Raw genomic sequence first — 19,137 nt, 5'->3', positions numbered from 1 at the left:
GTAGTAGTCTCTCTAAACCGGTATAAAGGGTGATGGTAGTAGTCTCTCTCTAAACAGGTACACAGGGTGGTGGTAGTAATCCCTCTCTAAACAGGTACACAGGATGGTGGTAGTAGTCTCTCTAAACAGGTATAAAGGGGGGTGGTGGTAGTCTCTCTAAACAGGTATAAAGGGGGGTGGTGGTAGTCTCTCTCTAAACAGGTATAAAGGGGGGTGGTGGTAGTCTCTCTCTAAACCGGTATAAAGGGTGGTGGGAGTAGTCTTTCTCTAAACAGGTATAAAGGGTGGTGGTAGTAGTCCCTCTCTAAACCGGTATAAAGGGGGGTAGTGGTAGTCTCTCTCTAAACAGGTATAAAGGGTGGTGGTAGTAGTCTCTCTCTAAACCGGTATAAAGGGGGGTAGTGGTAGTCTCTCTCTAAACAGGTATAAAGGGTGGTGGTAGTAGTCTCTCTCTAAACAGGTATAAAGGGTGGTGGTAGTAGTCCCTCTAAACAGGTATAAAGGGTGGTGGTAGTAGTCTCTCTCTAAACCGGTATAAAGGGGGGTAGTGGTAGTCTCTCTCTAAACAGGTATAAAGGGTGGTGGTAGTAGTCTCTCTCTAAACAGGTATAAAGGGGGGTGGTAGTAGTCTCTCTCTAAACCGGTATAAAGGGGGGTGGTAGTAGTAGTCTCTCTAAACCGGTATAAAGGGGGGTAGTGGTAGTCTCTCTCTAAACAGGTATAAAGGGTGGTGGTGGTAGTCCCCCTCTAAACAGGTACACAGGGTGGTGGTAGTAGTCTCTCTAAACAGGTATAAAGGGTGGTGGTAGTAGTCTCTCTAAACAGGTATAAAGGGTGGTGGTAGTAGTCTCTCTAAACAGGTATAAAGGGTGGTGGTAGTAGTCTCTCTCTAAACAGGTATAAAGGGTGGTGGTAGTACTCTCTCTCTAAACAGGTACACAGGGTGGTGGTAGTAGTCTCTCTAAACAGGTATACAGGGTGGTAGTATTTCTCCACTACACTCTAGAGCTGTACAACTTTCCGTCCCCAAAATAAACCGGTCAATCAGTGTGTCATCTCTCCCTGACCTGCAGTGTGTGGCCGGTACCTGTGTCGGTACCCAGCTGACCAGGATCTGCTGTGGGTGGTAGAGGGAGTGGGAGGACCTTACCAGAGAGAGAATGTGGCCAGCAAGATGAAAGCCCTAGCACTGAAAGGTACTGGCACAGTGGCAGGAGTTATACAGGGATGCACTTTCAACACCATGCTCTAACACCAACGGCCTGTTCAGGAAGATGTGAAGTTACAGTACCTTCAGATAGAAATTTGTAATGTAGAACCGATATGATCGTCATATAGAGTAGTGAATCGCGACGTCAGCTCTATTCATTCACATTTCTATCCAGCTACATTTCTATCTGCGACCTCACTGAATGATGGCAGGAGACCCAGATTAGCTCCGCTGTGATGTGGGCTGGGGACTTGGTGACATCAGACAGACAGTGGTCAGACTCACATGACGGGCAGCTAATTGACTTATGATTGTTGTGCCGATTCCCATAAAGCGGTGCTCCACGCGGTGACTTCTAACGGAGACCGACGAGCAGCCTCCCTGGACCACACAGACGTCAGTATGGAGGAGGACAACTTTCTGGACATCACTGTACGTCTCCGGCTCTCTCTCTCTCTTATCTATCCAACTTGGTCTCTTGTTCCTTTCTCTCTTTTTGTTTATCTCCTCCTTTCCTATGCTTTCTCTCCTTTGGGTCTCCTCCTCAGTCTCAGGTCTCCTCCAACAGCTCTTTGGATGTATTTGTTTATAATTTAAGAATATCTTCCAACCTCAGTTCTGTAGTGTAGGGACTTTATAATCAAGTAATGAGGAGTTGATTTGAGGAGTTGATTTTGGTCTTTATTTCTTGTTTTATAGGAGGATGTTTTGGTGGTAAATACTCCCCTGAAGTTAATAGAAGGTAAGTAGCTCAGAAGTCTTTAAGATCTCCATGGAGTCCTGAAATAAATAACAAATAAGAACAATTTGAGATTTTCTGAATACAGAGAAGAAAAAATGTTTTTTGTGTGACTACACATTGGAATGAAAATGGCTACTCTTTCTCTAGCGCTGGATGGCTCACCTGTGTCAACGCGTAGCAGGAGTAGCGGATATAAAAAGCGTGGCAGAGAAGAGACTGAAGACTCCACGGAGGAGAGCCATCCTCTGAAGATGAACAGGTTAGACAAGGAGTCTCAGTGAAATAGAAACCTACATTAAAGTATCAATAAAATGTGTAGAATTCAATGTATACAGTCTTTTTTTCCCAGGGCAGAAGTGCTCCTTAATTCTCATAAATTCAGTGACTATTTTACTCATCAGGCAGTCAATCAGTCAATCAAGACTCATACCCATAGTACTTTCAACACTGAAATGTGACCTTTTCTTTCAGGTTGTAACCCAACCTATAGATGGTTTTCAAGTATGATAGCTTCCTTTTGACTCTAAATTATAATAATACCACTGGTCTATTGTGGGTTTAGAATGGAGGATGCAAAGTCCGAGCCCACCAACATGGTTGTAGAGGACGGAGGACAGGAGGAGGCGGAAGGAAGAGGGGGGGAGGAGTCTGGAGAGGCAGAGGCTGCTGTGGCCCAGGAGGAGGGGGAGGAGGAGGAGGTGACGGCGACGACCAAAGTTCAGGTGAGAAGATATGGGGGGGGGGTCAATATATGAATACAGCATTAGAAAACAAAGGTTAATTTGGCAGTTCTGTTTTGATTGTCATCATTGTGTTGTGTTACTATGGTTACTGTTAGAGAATAACCAGTCACTCATAGATTGTCACACTTGTTGTGTCAAATGGCACCCCCTATTCCCTATGGCCCCTGGCCAAAAGTAGGGCACTATATAGTGAATAGGGTCCCATTTCAGACCGCATTGATTTGGCTTTAATTCAATTATTCCATAAAAACATATTGAATAACAGATTCAGACATGGGAAAAACAGATAGTCAAGATGAACGGAGAACTGACTGATGGCCAGAGGGAGGAGGTAAAGGATGGAGTGGAGGTGGAGGGAGAGGCTGTACTGGAGAATAGAACGACAGAGGAAGATGTGGAGGAGGCGGCAGCAAAGGAGGAAGAGTCCATCGAGGCCGAAGTATGTGGTTCAATTCCTCAGGAGGATTAACCTTGTATGACAGTTGGAATGTGTGGGATGAGGCCATTATTGGAGCAAGGGGTTCACAGATGAGACGATGGGAGCCTTTCATTGTTGGACAGTTTAATTTTTGCACCGTGGACATGTTTCTTTCTATGGTATGTGTTAGAAAGGGAATTGGGTAGTTTTTAACAAATGCACCTTTTTTTCTGTCTTTTTCTGTCCCCTGCAGGACATCTTAGAAGCAGCTCCTGTGACGCCAGAGGGGTTGGCTGAAGCTGTGGAGGAGCAGGATCCTCTCCCGTTAGTAGACGGTCCAGCGTCTGTTTCAGAGGAGGCCCCCTCGCCTGCAAAACCATCCCCAGCAGAGGCCTTACTCTCTGGGGATGTGCGTGAGGAGGCTACACCCATGGAAGAAGGAGATGAGGTAGAGGGAGGAAAGGTGGGGAAAGCAGTGGATTTGTACTGTGTACAAAGGGAATTTGGGAATACGTTTTTAACAAATGCAAATTGTTCTCTTTTTGTCCTCTACGGCGCAGGACACTGTAGTAGCAACTCCTGTGGCGTCAGAGGGGTTGGCTGTGGTGGAGGAGGAGGCTCCTCTCCCGTTAGTAAAAGAGCCGGCCTCCGCTCCAGAGGAGGCCCCCTCGCCCATGGAAGGAGAGGAGGTAAAGAGAGAAGAGGTGGAGGAGAGCGCAATGGAGGAACCAGAGGCGAAGAAGAAATTGGTGGAGGTCATTGCGGTGGACAGCAGTAGCCAGGAAACGGTGGTCCAGGTGCTGGGAGGAGACCTGTCCTACCAGCCTCTGGAGGAAGGAGAGGAGGAGGCGAAGGAAGAGGTCCTGGTCGTGAATGAGGAAAATAAAGGGGTAGAGGAGATGGAGAATGCTACGACTACAGAAGAGTTCGAGGAGGGAAGTGAGAGCTCCGACGAGGGAGGCAAGGGTCAGGCCCTTTGGAGGAGAGTTGGAGGCAGTGGCCCGGCGGCGCCTGAACGTAAATCTAAGAGACTGAACAGAGTGGTCATCGAGCAGGACAGGGAGCAGCCAGAGGTCACAGTGGAAGAGGAGGAGAAAGCTACAACTACAGAGGAGGAGGAGGAAGAAGAGGCTGTAGAGAAGAGTTGGGCTGAGGAAGAGGTGGAGGAAGAGGAGCAGCCACAAGTGATTGACCAGAGGGCATTGAGAAGGAAGAGCCGACCGGTCCAGACTCCAAATAAAGCCAGAGGGAAACGACATGGCAAGATCTAAACACACCAGGCATACACACACACACACACACACACACACACACACACACACACAGTGATGTTTTCTGTCTGGTTTTAGGGTTTGTAAGCGGTCTAAAGTTGACTTGTATTATCTCAGTATGATGTTTAGATGCATTTACTTTAGGTAGTTCATTTATCTTTACAGAAAACGACCCAAAAAGTGTTTGTACAGGAAAACGCAGCACTCGCTGTTGTAATTCGTCAATGTGAAGTCTTTTAATGTTGTTCGTATGTCATTGTGATCTTGTTTTTACTGCCTTGTTCTATAGGAACTGACTGATATTGAGTTTAACAGGTCTGTTGTGGTTTGAATGTGATTGTCACTCAAAGACTTTCACTATCAAACCCAGTTCCATGTTCTCCTATAGCCTGGTCCCATACTCGTCTTGAGGTGCCACTGTTATATTTATAGTCGTTACAATATTTAAATAGTTTCGGTCGAAAGGCACCTCTTTAGTTTAGTTCTTGCAAGAGTAATTTTCTAAAAAAAAGTCATTAAAGTTCTGTTCCAATGAAAGCCAGCAGACCCCATTAGCTTCCGAAGACCAGTTTTGCTAATAAACCTTATTTTTTTATGACTATATGGAACTCTTAAGGAAGGAAACTTTGAAAGAATGCCTTCTGTTTGATGTAAACCGTAGACGTGTATATAATTAGTCATTGACTTGAAATCGGGTCTCCCCATTCTAGTAATTATGTTTCTATAATGTAAACCTTGATGTCAGTCTTTCACAGGTGGTGTTTTGGGCGACATGAGTTTTTGGTTTCTCCCTACTACAACAACAAAAAAAATCACCAACACCTGCCTCTATTGTTAATCTAATTGCCTTCATAACATCTATTGTAAAAGGCAGAAATATATCCATTTTTGTATGACTGATGTGTGTTCGCTGTGTCCAGGATATGTCACATACCTGATGGAGCGGCTTCCTCTCCCTAATCTGCACTGGTCTGAGAACTAGGGGGAAGTGAAGGCAATGTGGCAGAAACCTACCAGGGGATTTTGCTTTCACCTCTCCACTTCCAGATCAGTGCAGGGGAAGGAAAGGAGGCGAGGAGAGGATGCCACTCTGTACTCTTGAGATGCTCACCATGTGCTTGTTGCTGAAATACCCTTTCTTTCAACCACTGCTATACTTGTGGATGGGTTCCATTAGGTCTTGTTGCTACTTTATTCTGGTTCCCCCCCAAGTGTTTTAAATGCTTATTGTGACGCCATGAAGCTGATGTACAGAATATTACACAGCCATGTTAGTTCTGTTCGTTTTCTGTTGGAATGTATTCTGGATATGCTGCAACAGCAGAGGGAGCCAGAGTAGGTGCCGTTGAGCTGCAGCGTCGAGTATAGTGTATAGCCTGTCTTGACCCTGTTGTGGCGTTTTCAGATTTGGGTTGAAAATGGAAGTCCACCACTTGGTGGCACTCACATTCTGCCACATTCAGCTGCTGTGGTTCCCTCGGTGTCTGGTGGTTTTATACATGCATGCTTCGTAGATATGTCTGACTGGGTTTGTGCTGGTGCTCTCCAAGAATGAAGGCTGGCTTGCCCCAGGGGTCGTGTTCAGTAGGGTGCAATGTCAGGAGTGGTTTGTTAGCCGGGTACAAGACGCTCTTTATTTGCAACGTTCAGAACATTGCACCTTCCTGAATGTACCTTGTACTACTCTAAATCAGGCATCCTTATTGGCCTCATTCACAACCAATAGACTTTAGACTGTCCTGAATGGTAAATGATGCCCTATATAGTGCACGCTTTTGACCAAAGCCCTATTGGCACTGATCAAAAGGAGTACAGAGGGCCCTTTAGGGTAGTGTTCTGTTGATTTTAGTTTGCACTGTAACGTGTACGGTTTGTGTTTGGAGAGATTTCACCGCTGACACCTATGTTTAGTCACAGGTACTATCAGGGTCTCAATTCAGGAGATGAATCCACATTTAAATGAATTGGAAAGATGTCTATTTCAAAAGAGAGAAATGTGTGCCTTTTTTTGATTGGTCCCTGCCTGTGTAAGGGACATCCCCCCCACCCCAATGAGTTTTGCATGTGATATTTTTTAAACTAATAAGTATGATTTCAAATCACCTGAATTCACTGAGTTGTAATAGATTACAACTCATTCCTGCATCTTGTCACTTCCACATAATCTGCCTCTTGTGATGTTACTGGACCAATCCTGTTGGTTTCTCAGCTGTATTATCACAGGCTACTCTTTATCTTATATCTTGCAGAACATATTTCAATTTATGATTTCCTTCTTCTTAATAAAAAAAAGTTTTTCTGAAATTACACTTTGGATTTGTTCGGTGTGTATCTAGTAGCCAGAGTGGCTTGACTGTGAAATCTCAGACTGGCAAACACTGACCTTTTCCCCCTTTTTTAGTTTTTTTATCGTATGCATGCATCATTTGATTGTATCTGTATATCAAGTAAACCTTGTAGAGTGGCCTGTGTTAAAAAAAAAATGTCTGTACCAGAGTGATGGCTCCAGATCTGCCTTGTCCCTGTAGTGTTGGACCCACATCTCTCTGAGTGATCTCAACTCTGCTTCCTCTCCCCGCAGCCTGTCCCATTCCCCACTGGAGCACAGCCCTGTGTGTGTTTGCCATCAGATAAGCCCAGCAGAGCCTTATCGTCAGCTGTCTAGAGTGCAGCAGCGAGAAGGATGTCCGTGTGTACCACAGGAGGTTGGTGGCACCTTAATTGGGGAGGACTGGCTCATTGGTACTGGCTGGAGCGGAATAGGTGGAATGGTATCAAACACGTGTGTTTTTGATGCCATTCGCTTCGTTCCAGACATTATGAGCCCATCCTCCCCTCAGCAGCCTCCACTGGTGTGTACGGGATGTGTGCGAGCCAAGCTGCAGGTCTTCTATGTGGCTGTTTTCTCCTGTTTATGTGTTCCTGCCTCTCTCACCGACTCCTCTTCCCCCTCTCCCAGCCTCTCTCTCTTCATTGCTGGTCTGGTGTGTGTAATTGATAGCACCATATTGCTGTGGTGTAGCTGGTTTAATGGGGCTTGACACAGCAAGGGAAAGCTGCATGCAGCCTGGGACAGGACTTACCCCTTTAACCTACCACTCTACACACACACACACATGCAGTATACAAATTCACACTCTTCTTTCATTCTCCTTTATTTTTTGTCTTTCTCTCACGTAGTAACATCAATATGTTGTTTTCTTATACTGTTATCAGTAGACAGAAAAATAGCATATTAGGTGTGTGTGATTGAGACACCGAGGCCCCTCTCGCTCGCTCTCTCTGACTCGAAGGGAACACCGATAGTTCTTCCAGGCAGCAGTAGCTATTGTCCACTGTTTTGCTCGACTGAGTCTAAGTGTGTCTGACGGAGGTATGTTTCCCAACCCTCTGTGGGTGTCTCAGCTGTAGTTCCTGCTCCAACCAGAAGGGGCCAGTGTGGTTCCAAGGTCCCAGAACACAACACAACCCAGTGGGTAGTTAGCTTGGCTTCCCTCAGGCATCCACCCTGGCATTCAATATGTGTTTATTTTATGTGTGGATTTCTCTGGCATACTGTATGAGACTATCAATAGATAGGAAGTGTTATCCCACCCTTCCGCACGCGCACACATACACACACATACGTGCACGCACCATTAATCAGTTGAGGCAATAAAATGACGCTATTGTGTAAGGCAAAGCAGACTTGATTATTAAAGAATGAACAAGTCAACTATATGATCATAAATGTCTGCTGTGCCCAGGTGACAAGAGACCAGGGAGAGGCCCTATTTTAAGATCCGATCTCACACCGTTCCTGTTTTACCTATCACCTATTTTATTTTCCCTCTCTCTCTGTGTGTGGGGGAGGGGGGGGGGGGGGGGGGTTGTTGGAAAGATTTTCTTTGCCTTTTCATTCTCTCTCTTTCTCTGCTATTTTTCCCTCCTTCACTGTGCTGTTCATTCTTTGTCCACATCTTCTCTGTAGATTTATTGCCCATCTCTCTCTCTTGCTGTCTGCTCTCCCTCCCTCCTCCCTCTCTCTATCGCCCTCCTTGCCAGGCACGCAGTAGATTGGCTGTTTGCTGCACGCGCCCAGTGGAGCTCTTATCGGAGAGTGAGTGCTGATTGTTGCGTTGTCTGTCATTGTGACTGGCAGTTCAGGCTCGCACACTGAAATGGCTGATTTGGTCAATGTTTGTCTGCAGGACCTTATCTCCAAACCTTATATTAACTGTCTTGACAGTGTGTGCAGGCAGTCTCTCTCCATCTCTTTACCCCCTCCTCCCTCTCCTCCTCCCCCTCTATCTTCATTTTCACTCTCTTTTTCGCTCTCTTTCGCTCTCTCTCTCTCTCCTCCCCTCTCTGGCCCCACTCTCATCCAAACCCACCACCCATCCCTCATCCTCCTCTCTCTGTCGTTTGTCTCGACCTTTGGAACCTGCTCGAGACTAACACACACACACACACTGTTATTGCCACAGTTGTTTCTCTCTCTAGAATGTCTTGTTTTATCTAAACCATGAGGCATACATTATCTTGAAATAATGCTCTGTAGAGAAACTCTTAGATATTTAGACTTATTGATAACTATCAGTGATTGATTTTCGACTTCACTCACAGCAATATGGTTAATATGATAGGGAAGAATAAACAAATGCTAATCTGACAATCTTGTTGCTAATGTGTTCTGATCACTGCTAGGGAGTGACCAGTATAGCCAATGTATAAGCAAGAGGGTGAACAATGTTTTGGTGTTGAGTAACTTCACCTTAGATTTGTGTTAGCACTACCAGAGCTAATGCCTGGGAATCAGTTCAGTGGGCTACGGTACTCTTGAGTCTCGAATGACCCTTGTGTGGTTTTGGGGTTACACACCTCTACCCATACTCAAACTCTGTCTCCTCGTCAGTGACATTGGAGCTCATTTGCAGCTTTCGATCGGGGAGCATCGATAAACGTGGACTGACGGGGTAAAAACACGCCGTTTTAAGCAGTATTTATTTATTCTCTTTATTAGCAGGAAGCTGTTGGTTCCGTCTGCTGTCTGCAGCTGTGGTGTACACAGAGTTCACACTCACTGAGACCCCTGCCGTGTGGCGGGCTGTCAGGTTGCACACATACACACAAGCATGTGTTTTTCCATTAATGTGGCACCTAGCTGCCTGTGCCTCGTTTTGGATTTAGAATTTGCTTGAATGTCACGTAAAGAAGGTGTTTGTCCCCGTCTGACTTTATCCACCTTATATACTGTTTTCCGTGGATTACTGTTTGTGGAAGGTAGGATAGCGAGTAGAATTTGACTTTCCAATTCAAATACTTTTCAAAGGGTGTGAGTGCATACGAGTGTGCATGTTCAATCGCCTGAGTGATATTTGATCAATTCACCTTTTTGTGGGATTTAATTACATTGTGTGTGTAACCAACTTTCAGTTGTGGTGCAGTAGAGGGTAAACTTATGAGCTTGTGAAGCCTTTAAATCCCTTTGTTTCATAGTTCATTTCAATAATCCACTTCTTTATGGCGAACAAATGAACCAGCACTAAAGGAAAATACTGATTTTTAAAGACAACGTGTACTATTTAGATACGAATGCTGTGTGTGCGTAGATGACGCAAGACAGCGGTCTGTCAGGATCGTATCCTCTTGAGAAATGCAGTGTATGTCCCTGTCCTAAGCTCCTGTGTCTGTGTGTTACAGTACATACAGAGGGTTATGTTTTGTCAGCATGCTCAATGTGTGTTGGCTCTGTGCACAAACACGGGGAAGCTCTGCTCACCCATTGTCTGGACTCATGTCCCCACACACACACACACACACACACTGCTTGCTGGAGATATGCCAACAGAGCTCCACATTGTGCCCACTCAATAGAAGAGACACACACAGGCCTGCCTACCTGACGGTCTAACCACGCTGATCTACCAGAGAGATGCATGCAGAAACCCACTAGTTAGAATCGCTGCTTTGGAAATCAATATACAGTACATGGGTCATTTGATTATTTTATAAAAGGTACAGGGCTTTTGGAAAGTATTCAGAAAGATATAGGCGTCCTTCGTAACTCAGTTGCCGGAGAGGAAGGAAACTGCTCAGAGATTTCACCATGAGGCCAATAGTGATTTTAAACCAGTTAGAGTTAAATGGCTGTGAAAGAAAGCTGAGGATAGATCAACAACATTGTAAGTTACTCCACGATACTAACCTAAATGAAGGAAGCCTGTACAGAATGCAAATATTCCAGAACATGCCTCCTGTTTGCAATAAGGCACTAAAGTAATACTGCAAAAAATGTGGCAAAGAAATGAACTCTGTCCTGAATACAAAACTTTGTGTTTGAGGAAAACCTAACACAACATCACTGAGTACCACTCTTAATAAAATGTTCAAGTTTGGTGGTGGCTGCAATATGGGTATGCTTGTCATCAGCAAGGTTTCCCAGAGGAAACCCTGTTTCAGTCTGGTTTCCAAACACTGGGAGACAAATCCACCTTTTTAGCAGGACAATAACCTAAAACACAAGGCCAAATATACACTGGAGTTACTTACCAAGATGACATGTATGTTCCTAAGTGGCCTAGTTACTGTTTTGACTTGAATCAGTTTGAAAATATATGGAAATACTAGAAAATGGCTTTCTAGCAATGGTCAACAACCAACTTGACAGAGCTTGAAGAATTTCAAAAATAATGGGCAAATATTGTACAATCCAGGTTTGCAAAGTTCTGAAATACTCACAGCTGTAATTGCTGCCAAAAGTGGTTCTAACATGTGTTGACTCAGGGGATTGAATACTACAATTTGAATCTCACTTTGTAACACAGAATGTGGGAAAGATCAAGGTGGGCGATTTACTTCTTGAAGACACTGTGGGTAAAAGAACAAGACAGTGTTTTTAGCTTTTCACCTAACAATTAAATACTTGAAGACAAACAGTAGATCAGGTTTCCTCACAAACAAAGAAAAATCAACTGGTAGAGATCCTGGTAGAGATCCGGGTAGAGGTCCAACCCTCGGGGCCCCCTACAGTATCAGGCCTCCTCCCATGGTACATCACTCTGGGGCAAAATCCTAACTTCCAGTTTCGCTTAGTCATGCATTTATCAATAGGTGGTACTGTAGTATTTGAATACCTACGTCTGCGTCTGAAATGACACACTATTCCCTATTCTGGGCCATTCTACAGAAGTGCTGTAAATTGGGGTTTGGAATAAAATTCACATTTTGTATCCTGTTTTTCCCCCCAATCTTTCAGCACACGTCTTCCTACGTATGTCATGATACATAAAGTGCTTTTGTTTCTAAGCAGTAAAACAGATGGGTATAACAAAATATCTGTAAATAAAGTGTCATTCTGTACTGTTGCCTCATGAATTTTTTTAAATCTTAAATCCAAAATGCTGGAGTATAGAGCCAAATTAACAAATGTTTCCCTGTCCATATACAATGCATAGGGAGTATAGTGCACTACTTTGGATCAGATCCTATGGGGTTCTGGACAAAGGTAGTGTACTATATACTGCAGGGGTGCCATTTCAGATTCAGTCCCAGGCCTCAAGCATCTGATACAGGTTCTACACTCTGTGTGGATACTGAACAGCCAACAGACTAAAATACTGCACATTCCTGCTGACTGACTTATTGTCACATCTAATTGTTATCGAAAACTGTGGACCCATTACTCTATCCGCGTTTCCATTTGGTAGGCTTATTCCATGCCAAGGGGGATCTGGGAGGAGGTTGATAGGTAAACAGCCTGACGGGATGGGCTCTACCAGCAACTGTTTCTGTTTATTTTCTCCTGTGTTAGAGGAGAAGACTCACCTGATCGACTGTTTTATCTCTAAATCTTTTCTTGTGTTTAGAAATGTTGAGCACAGTGCCGTTTGAAGATGAGGGAGGACGATTGTTTTTTGTTGTGGTCATTGGCCTTATTTCTATTACGGCATATTAGATGGCTGTCATTCATATTCTGTTCATCCAGCTCAATGTAACATCGATAGGTTTAGGCTACTACATGATACTAACATTTTCCCTCTACCCATCATAACGTCGCTACAACCTAGCCTATGAATGGACGTTTACAACGTAGGTGCACAAGGCAACTAGCTGATCTAGGCTGTAATCATTAGTCCAACAATTGCAAACAAAAGTTTCTATAGGACAAACTCCGGTATGTTTTTCACTGTTCCGCGTTTGCCTCCTTTTATGACACGTTTTTCAACAGAATCGCCAGAATGAACACACCCATGATCACACGCAAACACAGTTCACTTTCATAGCAGCCACATATAAGCATTGTGATCACTTTGCTCATTAATTCCTTCTAGCATCTATGCGCTCTCCTCTCCCCATTTCCTTTCGCTTGTGGACTTCAGTGCACAACACATCAGCTGTCTGACCAGGCGAGAACCTTTCCAAGCCAAACCTTCGTATCATAACCCCTAACCGCTACACACAGCCTACATCGTTGTCACCATATTAGCTGATGTCATGGTTAACATAGCTACTAGAACTAATGTGTTACTAAACCCTCTACAATCATACAGTGTACAGCAAGCAGTTTAGCAGTTACACCGGCGGGCCCTGATGGCAATAAATGAATAAAACCAAAGCTTACCTTGACTTAGAAAAGTTCCAGTGCTGGATAGCCATAGGCAGCTAGCTAACATGGCATCCCTGTGTTTGAGCCGGGTGTTTGAGTAGGCTAAACTAGCTAGCTTCATTCATTAGCTAAGTGAAAGTTAGATCTTTCTCTCTCGCTTCTCCTTAATTTCTTAAACTGTTCAACTATTGTCTATCTTTGAGTCTACTCACCACATTTTTATGTACTGCAGTGCTAGCTAACTGTAGCTTATGCTTTCAGTACCAAATGTATTTACTTTGAATGGGTGGTCAACATGTCAGTTTATAATGCAAGAGCATTATAGAGACTGGTCCTCCGGAAGTTGTTAGACTTACACAGTAATTCTAAGGGGTGATAACCATGAGCCTCCTAGGTTTTGTATTGAAGTCAATGTACCAAGAGGAGGACGGAAGTTAGCTGTCCTCTGGCTACAACATGGTGCTACCCTACAGAGTGCTGTTTGTTTTTAATGTTTCGCAATATTTTTATGAAATTCTCTGAGGATGGTCCTCCCCTTCGTCTGAGCAGTCTCCACTGGTTGAGCAAGTTGAACCAAAACCTGATCTTGTGATTTCTTTCACATTATTGACATTTTGCTCTTTTCATAAGATATTTTGGCCTACATTTGAAAAAATGTCATAACATTATAATTGACATGACTGTCAATCTTTGGTTGTCATATGGTTTCATTTAGGGTTCATGTTAGAGAAAGGTCCAATGCAGCTGTTTTTATCTCAATATCAAATTATTTCTGGTTAACAATTAAGTACCTTACTGTGATTTGATTTCAATTAAAATTGTCAATAATAAACATATCTTATTAGAAAAGAGCAATTTCTCAAAAAAGAAATTTGCTAGGACTGTCTGGGGGTGGTCCGGGAGGGGAAAACCGAAGACTAGCTGTTATTGGCAGAGATGTTTTGGAACTATTAACTAACTGGGGATGTCACCGGGCAGGCCAAAACTCCATCCCGCTGAAATTTCAGGCGGTCTTTTCAAACAGCTCGTACATTAAAATGTCATTATCATAATTTTCACAATTTCAGTCTTATTCTAACCTCATAGTATGGAAATATATAAAACACGGGCAAATCATATTTTGGATGGCACTGGGCCTTTATGGCAAGAATAACAAGTCATGTTATTTAGTTTGGGTCATATGTGGTCCTAAAGGGCCGGTTCAGAGTTGACATTAGCGTGCACAACTCTTGACTTTCATGTTAATCATTCATAAATGTCAATGGGAGACGTGATAAATATATGGTAGTGTTCTGTTTTTCCCTTCAACTGTAATAAAAATAACAAGATGCATGCAACATGATGAGCCTGAGTACATATTTGTATAGGTAAGTACACACAGCGTGTGTGTGTGTGTGTGTGTGTGTGTGTGTAAGGGGTGTGGCAGTTGGCTGCAGATAGGGAGGATGAAACCCCACTATATAAAGTAGAAGACATCCAACTTGGTCTCCGGAAAGGTTCAGAAACTCCATCCTAGTCAGCTATCAACCGAAACCTCCATCCTCAAACTCTTGAGGTAAGTTTGCCTTTTAATTGAACGGTAGTCTACTCTACTCCACCTGATATGAATCTGAAATCTGAATATTCACTGTCTTATTGATAATGAATGAAAATTGTGTTTTCTATGTGCTGTAGTAAAGAATGACGACCTTGAGTGTGTTACTGCTGTTCGCCCTGCTGGGTGTCCTGTTAGCAAGTCCGTTCATTGACCGCCTGCAGCAAAGTACGTCTAGTGTGTGTGTTTCTGCTACTTCTATCTATCGATCTATCTACAGTGCTTTCGGAATGTATTCAGACCCTTTGTCATTTTCCACATTTTGGTACATGACAGCCTTATTCTAAAATTGATTAAATAGTTGTTTTCCCTCATCTCCTCAAATCTTTCAGCCTCAAGTCTTCTTGGGTTTGAAGCTACAAGTTGGCACACCTGTATTTGGGGAGTTTCTCCCGTTCTCTGCAGATCCTCTCAAGCTCTGTCAGGTTGGATGGGGAGCGTCGCTGCATAGCTATTTTCAGGTCTCTCCTGAGATGTTCGATCGGTTTCAGGTCCGGGCTCTGGCTGGGCCACTTGAGGACAATCAGAGATTTGTCCCGAAGCCATTCCTGCGTTGTCTTGGCTGTGTGCTTAGGGTTGTTGTCCTGTTAGGTGAACTTTCACCCCAGTCTGACGTCCTAAACCTGTTCCAGAGCACTTTCATCAAAGATCATCCGTACTTTGCTCCGTTCGTCTTTCCCTCGATCCTCACTAGTCTCCCAGTTCCTGCCGCTGAAAAACATCCTCACAGCATGATACTGCCATCACCATGCGTCACCATTGGGATGATGCCAGGTTTGATCCAGACGTGACACTTAGCATTCAGGCCAAAGATTCTGGAAGGTTCTCCCATTATTTAAAAATGTTTTTTTTAAACCTTTGTTTTACTAGGCAAGTCAGTTAAGAACAGATTATTATTTACAATGACAGCCTACCCCGGCCAAACCCTAAACCAGACGACCTTCCCAATTATAGCCGGTTGTGATACAGCCTGGAATTGAGCAAGGGTCTGTAGTGACGCCTCTAGCACTGAGATGCAGTTCCTTAGACCGCTGCGCCACCTGGGAACTCTGGAGCTCTGTCAGAGTGACCAATAGGTTTTTGGTCACCTCCCTCACCAAAGCCCTTCTCCCCCGATTACTCAGTTTGGTCTGACGGCCAGCTCTAGGAAGAGTCTTGGTGGTTCCAAACTTTTGGTTCCAAACTGTGTTCTTGGGGACTTTCAATGCTGCACACATTTTTTGGTACCCTTACTCCCAGATCTGTGCCTAGACACAATCCTGTCTGGGAGCTCTATGGACAATTCTGACCTCATGGCTTGGTTTTTGCTCTGACATGCACTGTCAACTGTGGGACCATATATAGACAGGTGTGCCTTTCCAAATCATGTCCAATCAATTGAATTAACCACCGGTGGACTCTATTGAAGTTGTAGAAACATCTTAAGGATGATCAATGGAAACAGGATGCACTTGAGCTCAATTTCGAGTCTCAAAGCAAAGGATCTGAATACTTATGTAAATAAGGTATTACTCTTCATTCTTTGTCATTTGTATTGTGTGTAGATTGATAAGGATAAAAACGAGGCTGTAACGTAAACTAAATGTGGAAAAAGTGAAGGGGTCTGAATAATTTCCGAATGCACTGCATCTGTCTGTTAAATATATCTCTTTATATGTGTTGCCAGATGCTAAACAACAGGAGGCTGAAGAGAGGACCAAGGACCAGCCTCTTCAAATGATGTATAGAATGTTTTGTGGCTGGAGTTGTTTGCCTCATTATCGAAAAGTAACAAGAAACGGCCATTGCTATTGTGAAATGAAAGCGCATCATGTAAAGGAAGGTGTCTTATCATAAGGGAGGAGCTATTGCAAGTCCCTGTTTTACTTCTGGTTTGAGCTGTGCATGAGTGCTTGCGTGGTGTGTACAAAACAATCATGGACTAATACATTTACAAGGCCAACAATGTAAAAACATAAATATACAAGGCCAACAATAAACCCAGATAATGAGAAAACAATTGGGGGAAAGGAAAAAGAAGAATGAGTCTCACAAAACGAGCAACAATCTAAACATGGGCTGAAATATGTCCTTAATTTATACACCGGGTGGGTCTAATGCTGATTGGTGTGTCTTCCACAAGTTACCACCGGCTAAATCTATGACGTTAAAATGCCTATTTACTCTGTTCCATCTGACTGCGCAATCCAGTGTCATCAGCCCAGCCAGGTAATTTATAAACCTGATCTCCACTATAAAAAGCATCTAGACATTATCTCACATTTCTTTTAGACTAACATTTAGTTTTCAACAGCGGAGATTTGTATAAACCTTACGGTCTGTCTCGCAGACTTTTACAACATGTTTCAATATTCAAATTTGTCTCCAGCTGTCCCATAGTAGTGAACGTATCGGGGGAAGAGACAGACAGGCAGCATTTCTCAGCCAATCGAAATCATGAATCAGCTAGCATTTTTATGGAAATATATATATATACACACACATGCCAATTGAAAAAAAAAACGTACCACGAAACAAAGTGCAGCTAGTTTGCACCCTTTCCAGCTTCAGTTTGAAGTAATTGTGTTCGCTGTGTTGTTGGCGAGCTCCTCTGAACTACAGTGTCCTGACGAATGAGCACATGTTCTATGCCAGGCGGAATCTCGCCTCATTATCCCATTGTTATGGATGTATCATGTATGTCACTAGAAAACCGCTTAAAGGCAAATGCAGCTACTTTGCTGTTAATCTTGCTGCACTTTTTGACGTGGCTGTAAGGTAGCCGTAGTTTGGTCGCTTGCAAGCAAGGGATAAGAACGTTGCCAGCCAGTATGGCAATGGAACATTTCATGAAAATATGTCAATCATTATTTGAATAGGTTGGTAACCCGTTGTATAAAAGTGATAATGCCCTCGAAGCCAGTGTTTGAAGGATATATTGGCACGGTTTGCCGCCCCACGACTTCATCTCAGGCCTAACGACACCCATGCTAATATATCCGCCAAACACTGGTTTCGAGGGCATTATCACTTAAATATATCCTTCATTTTATTATTATATCCTCACTGTGTGTGTGGGTGTGTGTGTGTGGGTAGACTTTGAAGATGCAGACATTGAGGATCCTCTCCCATCACCTGATGGAATGGAGCACACTTCACCTTTCATCATCACCAACACATACGTGACCATAACGCTATCCACATGTATTTAGACCTATAAAGTAGATACTTGTAGTAGCAATAGGTGTGGTGTGTATTTATGTTTTTTTTTTCAATCAGATTTTACTGCTTGCATCAGTTACTTCATGTGGAAAAGAGTTCCATGTTGTCGTAGCTGTATGTAGTGGTGGTGGTGGTGGTAGTAGTAGTAGCATTTCTTTGTCCGGCTGTATGCGTGATCATTTTTCCTTGTGTAATTTACTTTTTGAACTTGCTGTAGTGATGTCATGTTTTTATAATTGTTATTTTCTTATATTTTGGGTGTCCCTGGGTATCTTGAAAGCGAATTCTAACTTTGGAACAATGGTGATTACGACAATGATGATTATTACGATGTAATGCTGCATGGCTTTATGTGTTGTATTGTGATCCTACAGTAAACAAGCAGAAAACATTACAAGGCCTGATTCTTGACTAGTACAGTCTTCAGCTCTGTTTCCTTATGATTTCACCACATATCTATGTTCTGTCTTCTCGTTTTGTCTCTCTGCCTTAAACTTTACTCTACATCCATGCCCCTCTTTCTCTCTCCATCTCTCCTCTCTCACTCCTTTTTTTTACTCCCTACTACCCCACGCCTTCCCCGTCTTTGCCTCTCTTTCACCCCTGCTCTCTTCCCTCCCCCTCACTTTCTCTCCCCTTTCTGTCCCACTCGCGTTCTCTTTCTCTGGCTCCCTCTTCCCCTCCCTCTCTTTTCCCGCGGTAGTCTGGTGATTGACACTTACAGATTGCCCTGCGGTGGAAGCTCTGTGTGTGTGTGTGTGTATGACCCCCTCTCTCTCATCTCCAGCCGACACCGTTTTGTCATCTAATTACTGTGAATCCCTGGCCTGCTCCCCAGCGCTGCATTTATAATGGGTCTGCCAGCCTGCCTGGCTCCCCCAGCACGCATCCACGCGCACACACACAGACGCAGACTCACACATGGTCCATGCCGATGTGCTGCCCTTGTGAACCCCATGCTGTACTGTGTGTCCAGAGCTCCCAGTGGAGGGAGGATGGACGACTAGGATGGGACAGGCTGCACACGTACTGTAGGAACTGAACATGATCAGAGGGAAACGGTAACGCCACAAACCCCTCAAATGTTTACTCTCTCTCTCCTTACTCTTAATCTGTCTGTCTGTGTGCAGACTCCACGGCTCAGCTGCCCCCAGGCAGACTCCCCTGCAGCTCAACATCTCACAGCTAGAACTCAGCAGAGCAGACCATGACGGGGGGAGGGAGAAATAAAGAAATAAAAATAGGAGGGTGGAAGGGAGAAATAAACTAAAAAATACATGGGTGGGAGAGAGGGGTTGGGAAGGAGAGAACAGAGCATGACAGACTAGAGCTTTGGCCCAAGGTACGATTGTGAACATATTGCCTGTTAAA

At 43.9% G+C, this 19,137-nt stretch overlaps 1 protein-coding gene and 1 long non-coding RNA gene across 4 annotated transcripts in view; both read left to right on the top strand.

The window, feature by feature from the left end:
• Positions 1–4,395, top strand: part of LOC115128752 (soluble lamin-associated protein of 75 kDa-like) — a 39,162-nt gene extending 34,767 nt beyond the window's left edge. Inside the window, exons 7-13 of one of the 3 annotated variants that reach the window (XM_065017612.1) lie at positions 1,074–1,196; positions 1,545–1,642; positions 1,910–1,952; positions 2,100–2,211; positions 2,515–2,674; positions 3,367–3,576; positions 3,674–4,395. In XM_065017612.1, the coding sequence (XP_064873684.1) occupies positions 1,074–1,196; positions 1,545–1,642; positions 1,910–1,952; positions 2,100–2,211; positions 2,515–2,674; positions 3,367–3,576; positions 3,674–4,384 (1,457 nt within the window). In that variant the 3' untranslated portion in view covers positions 4,385–4,395. The remainder of the gene's footprint in view (positions 1–1,073; positions 1,197–1,544; positions 1,643–1,909; positions 1,953–2,099; positions 2,212–2,514; positions 2,675–3,366; positions 3,577–3,673) is intronic. The other 2 variants (XM_065017613.1, XM_065017614.1) reach the window with 2 other exon arrangements.
• A 10,049-nt stretch (positions 4,396–14,444) lies between these two features.
• Positions 14,445–18,157, top strand: LOC115128952 (uncharacterized). Its single transcript, XR_003863571.2, has 3 exons — positions 14,445–14,526; positions 14,646–14,733; positions 16,232–18,157. It is a non-coding gene; the product is annotated as an uncharacterized LOC115128952 (long non-coding RNA).
• Positions 18,158–19,137: the final 980 nt, after the last annotated feature.

The sequence above is a fragment of the Oncorhynchus nerka genome, linkage group LG4 (assembly GCF_034236695.1).
Source record: "Oncorhynchus nerka isolate Pitt River linkage group LG4, Oner_Uvic_2.0, whole genome shotgun sequence".
NCBI classification, from domain to species: domain Eukaryota; kingdom Metazoa; phylum Chordata; class Actinopteri; order Salmoniformes; family Salmonidae; genus Oncorhynchus; species Oncorhynchus nerka.
This window is presented reverse-complemented; position numbering and strand designations above follow the sequence as displayed.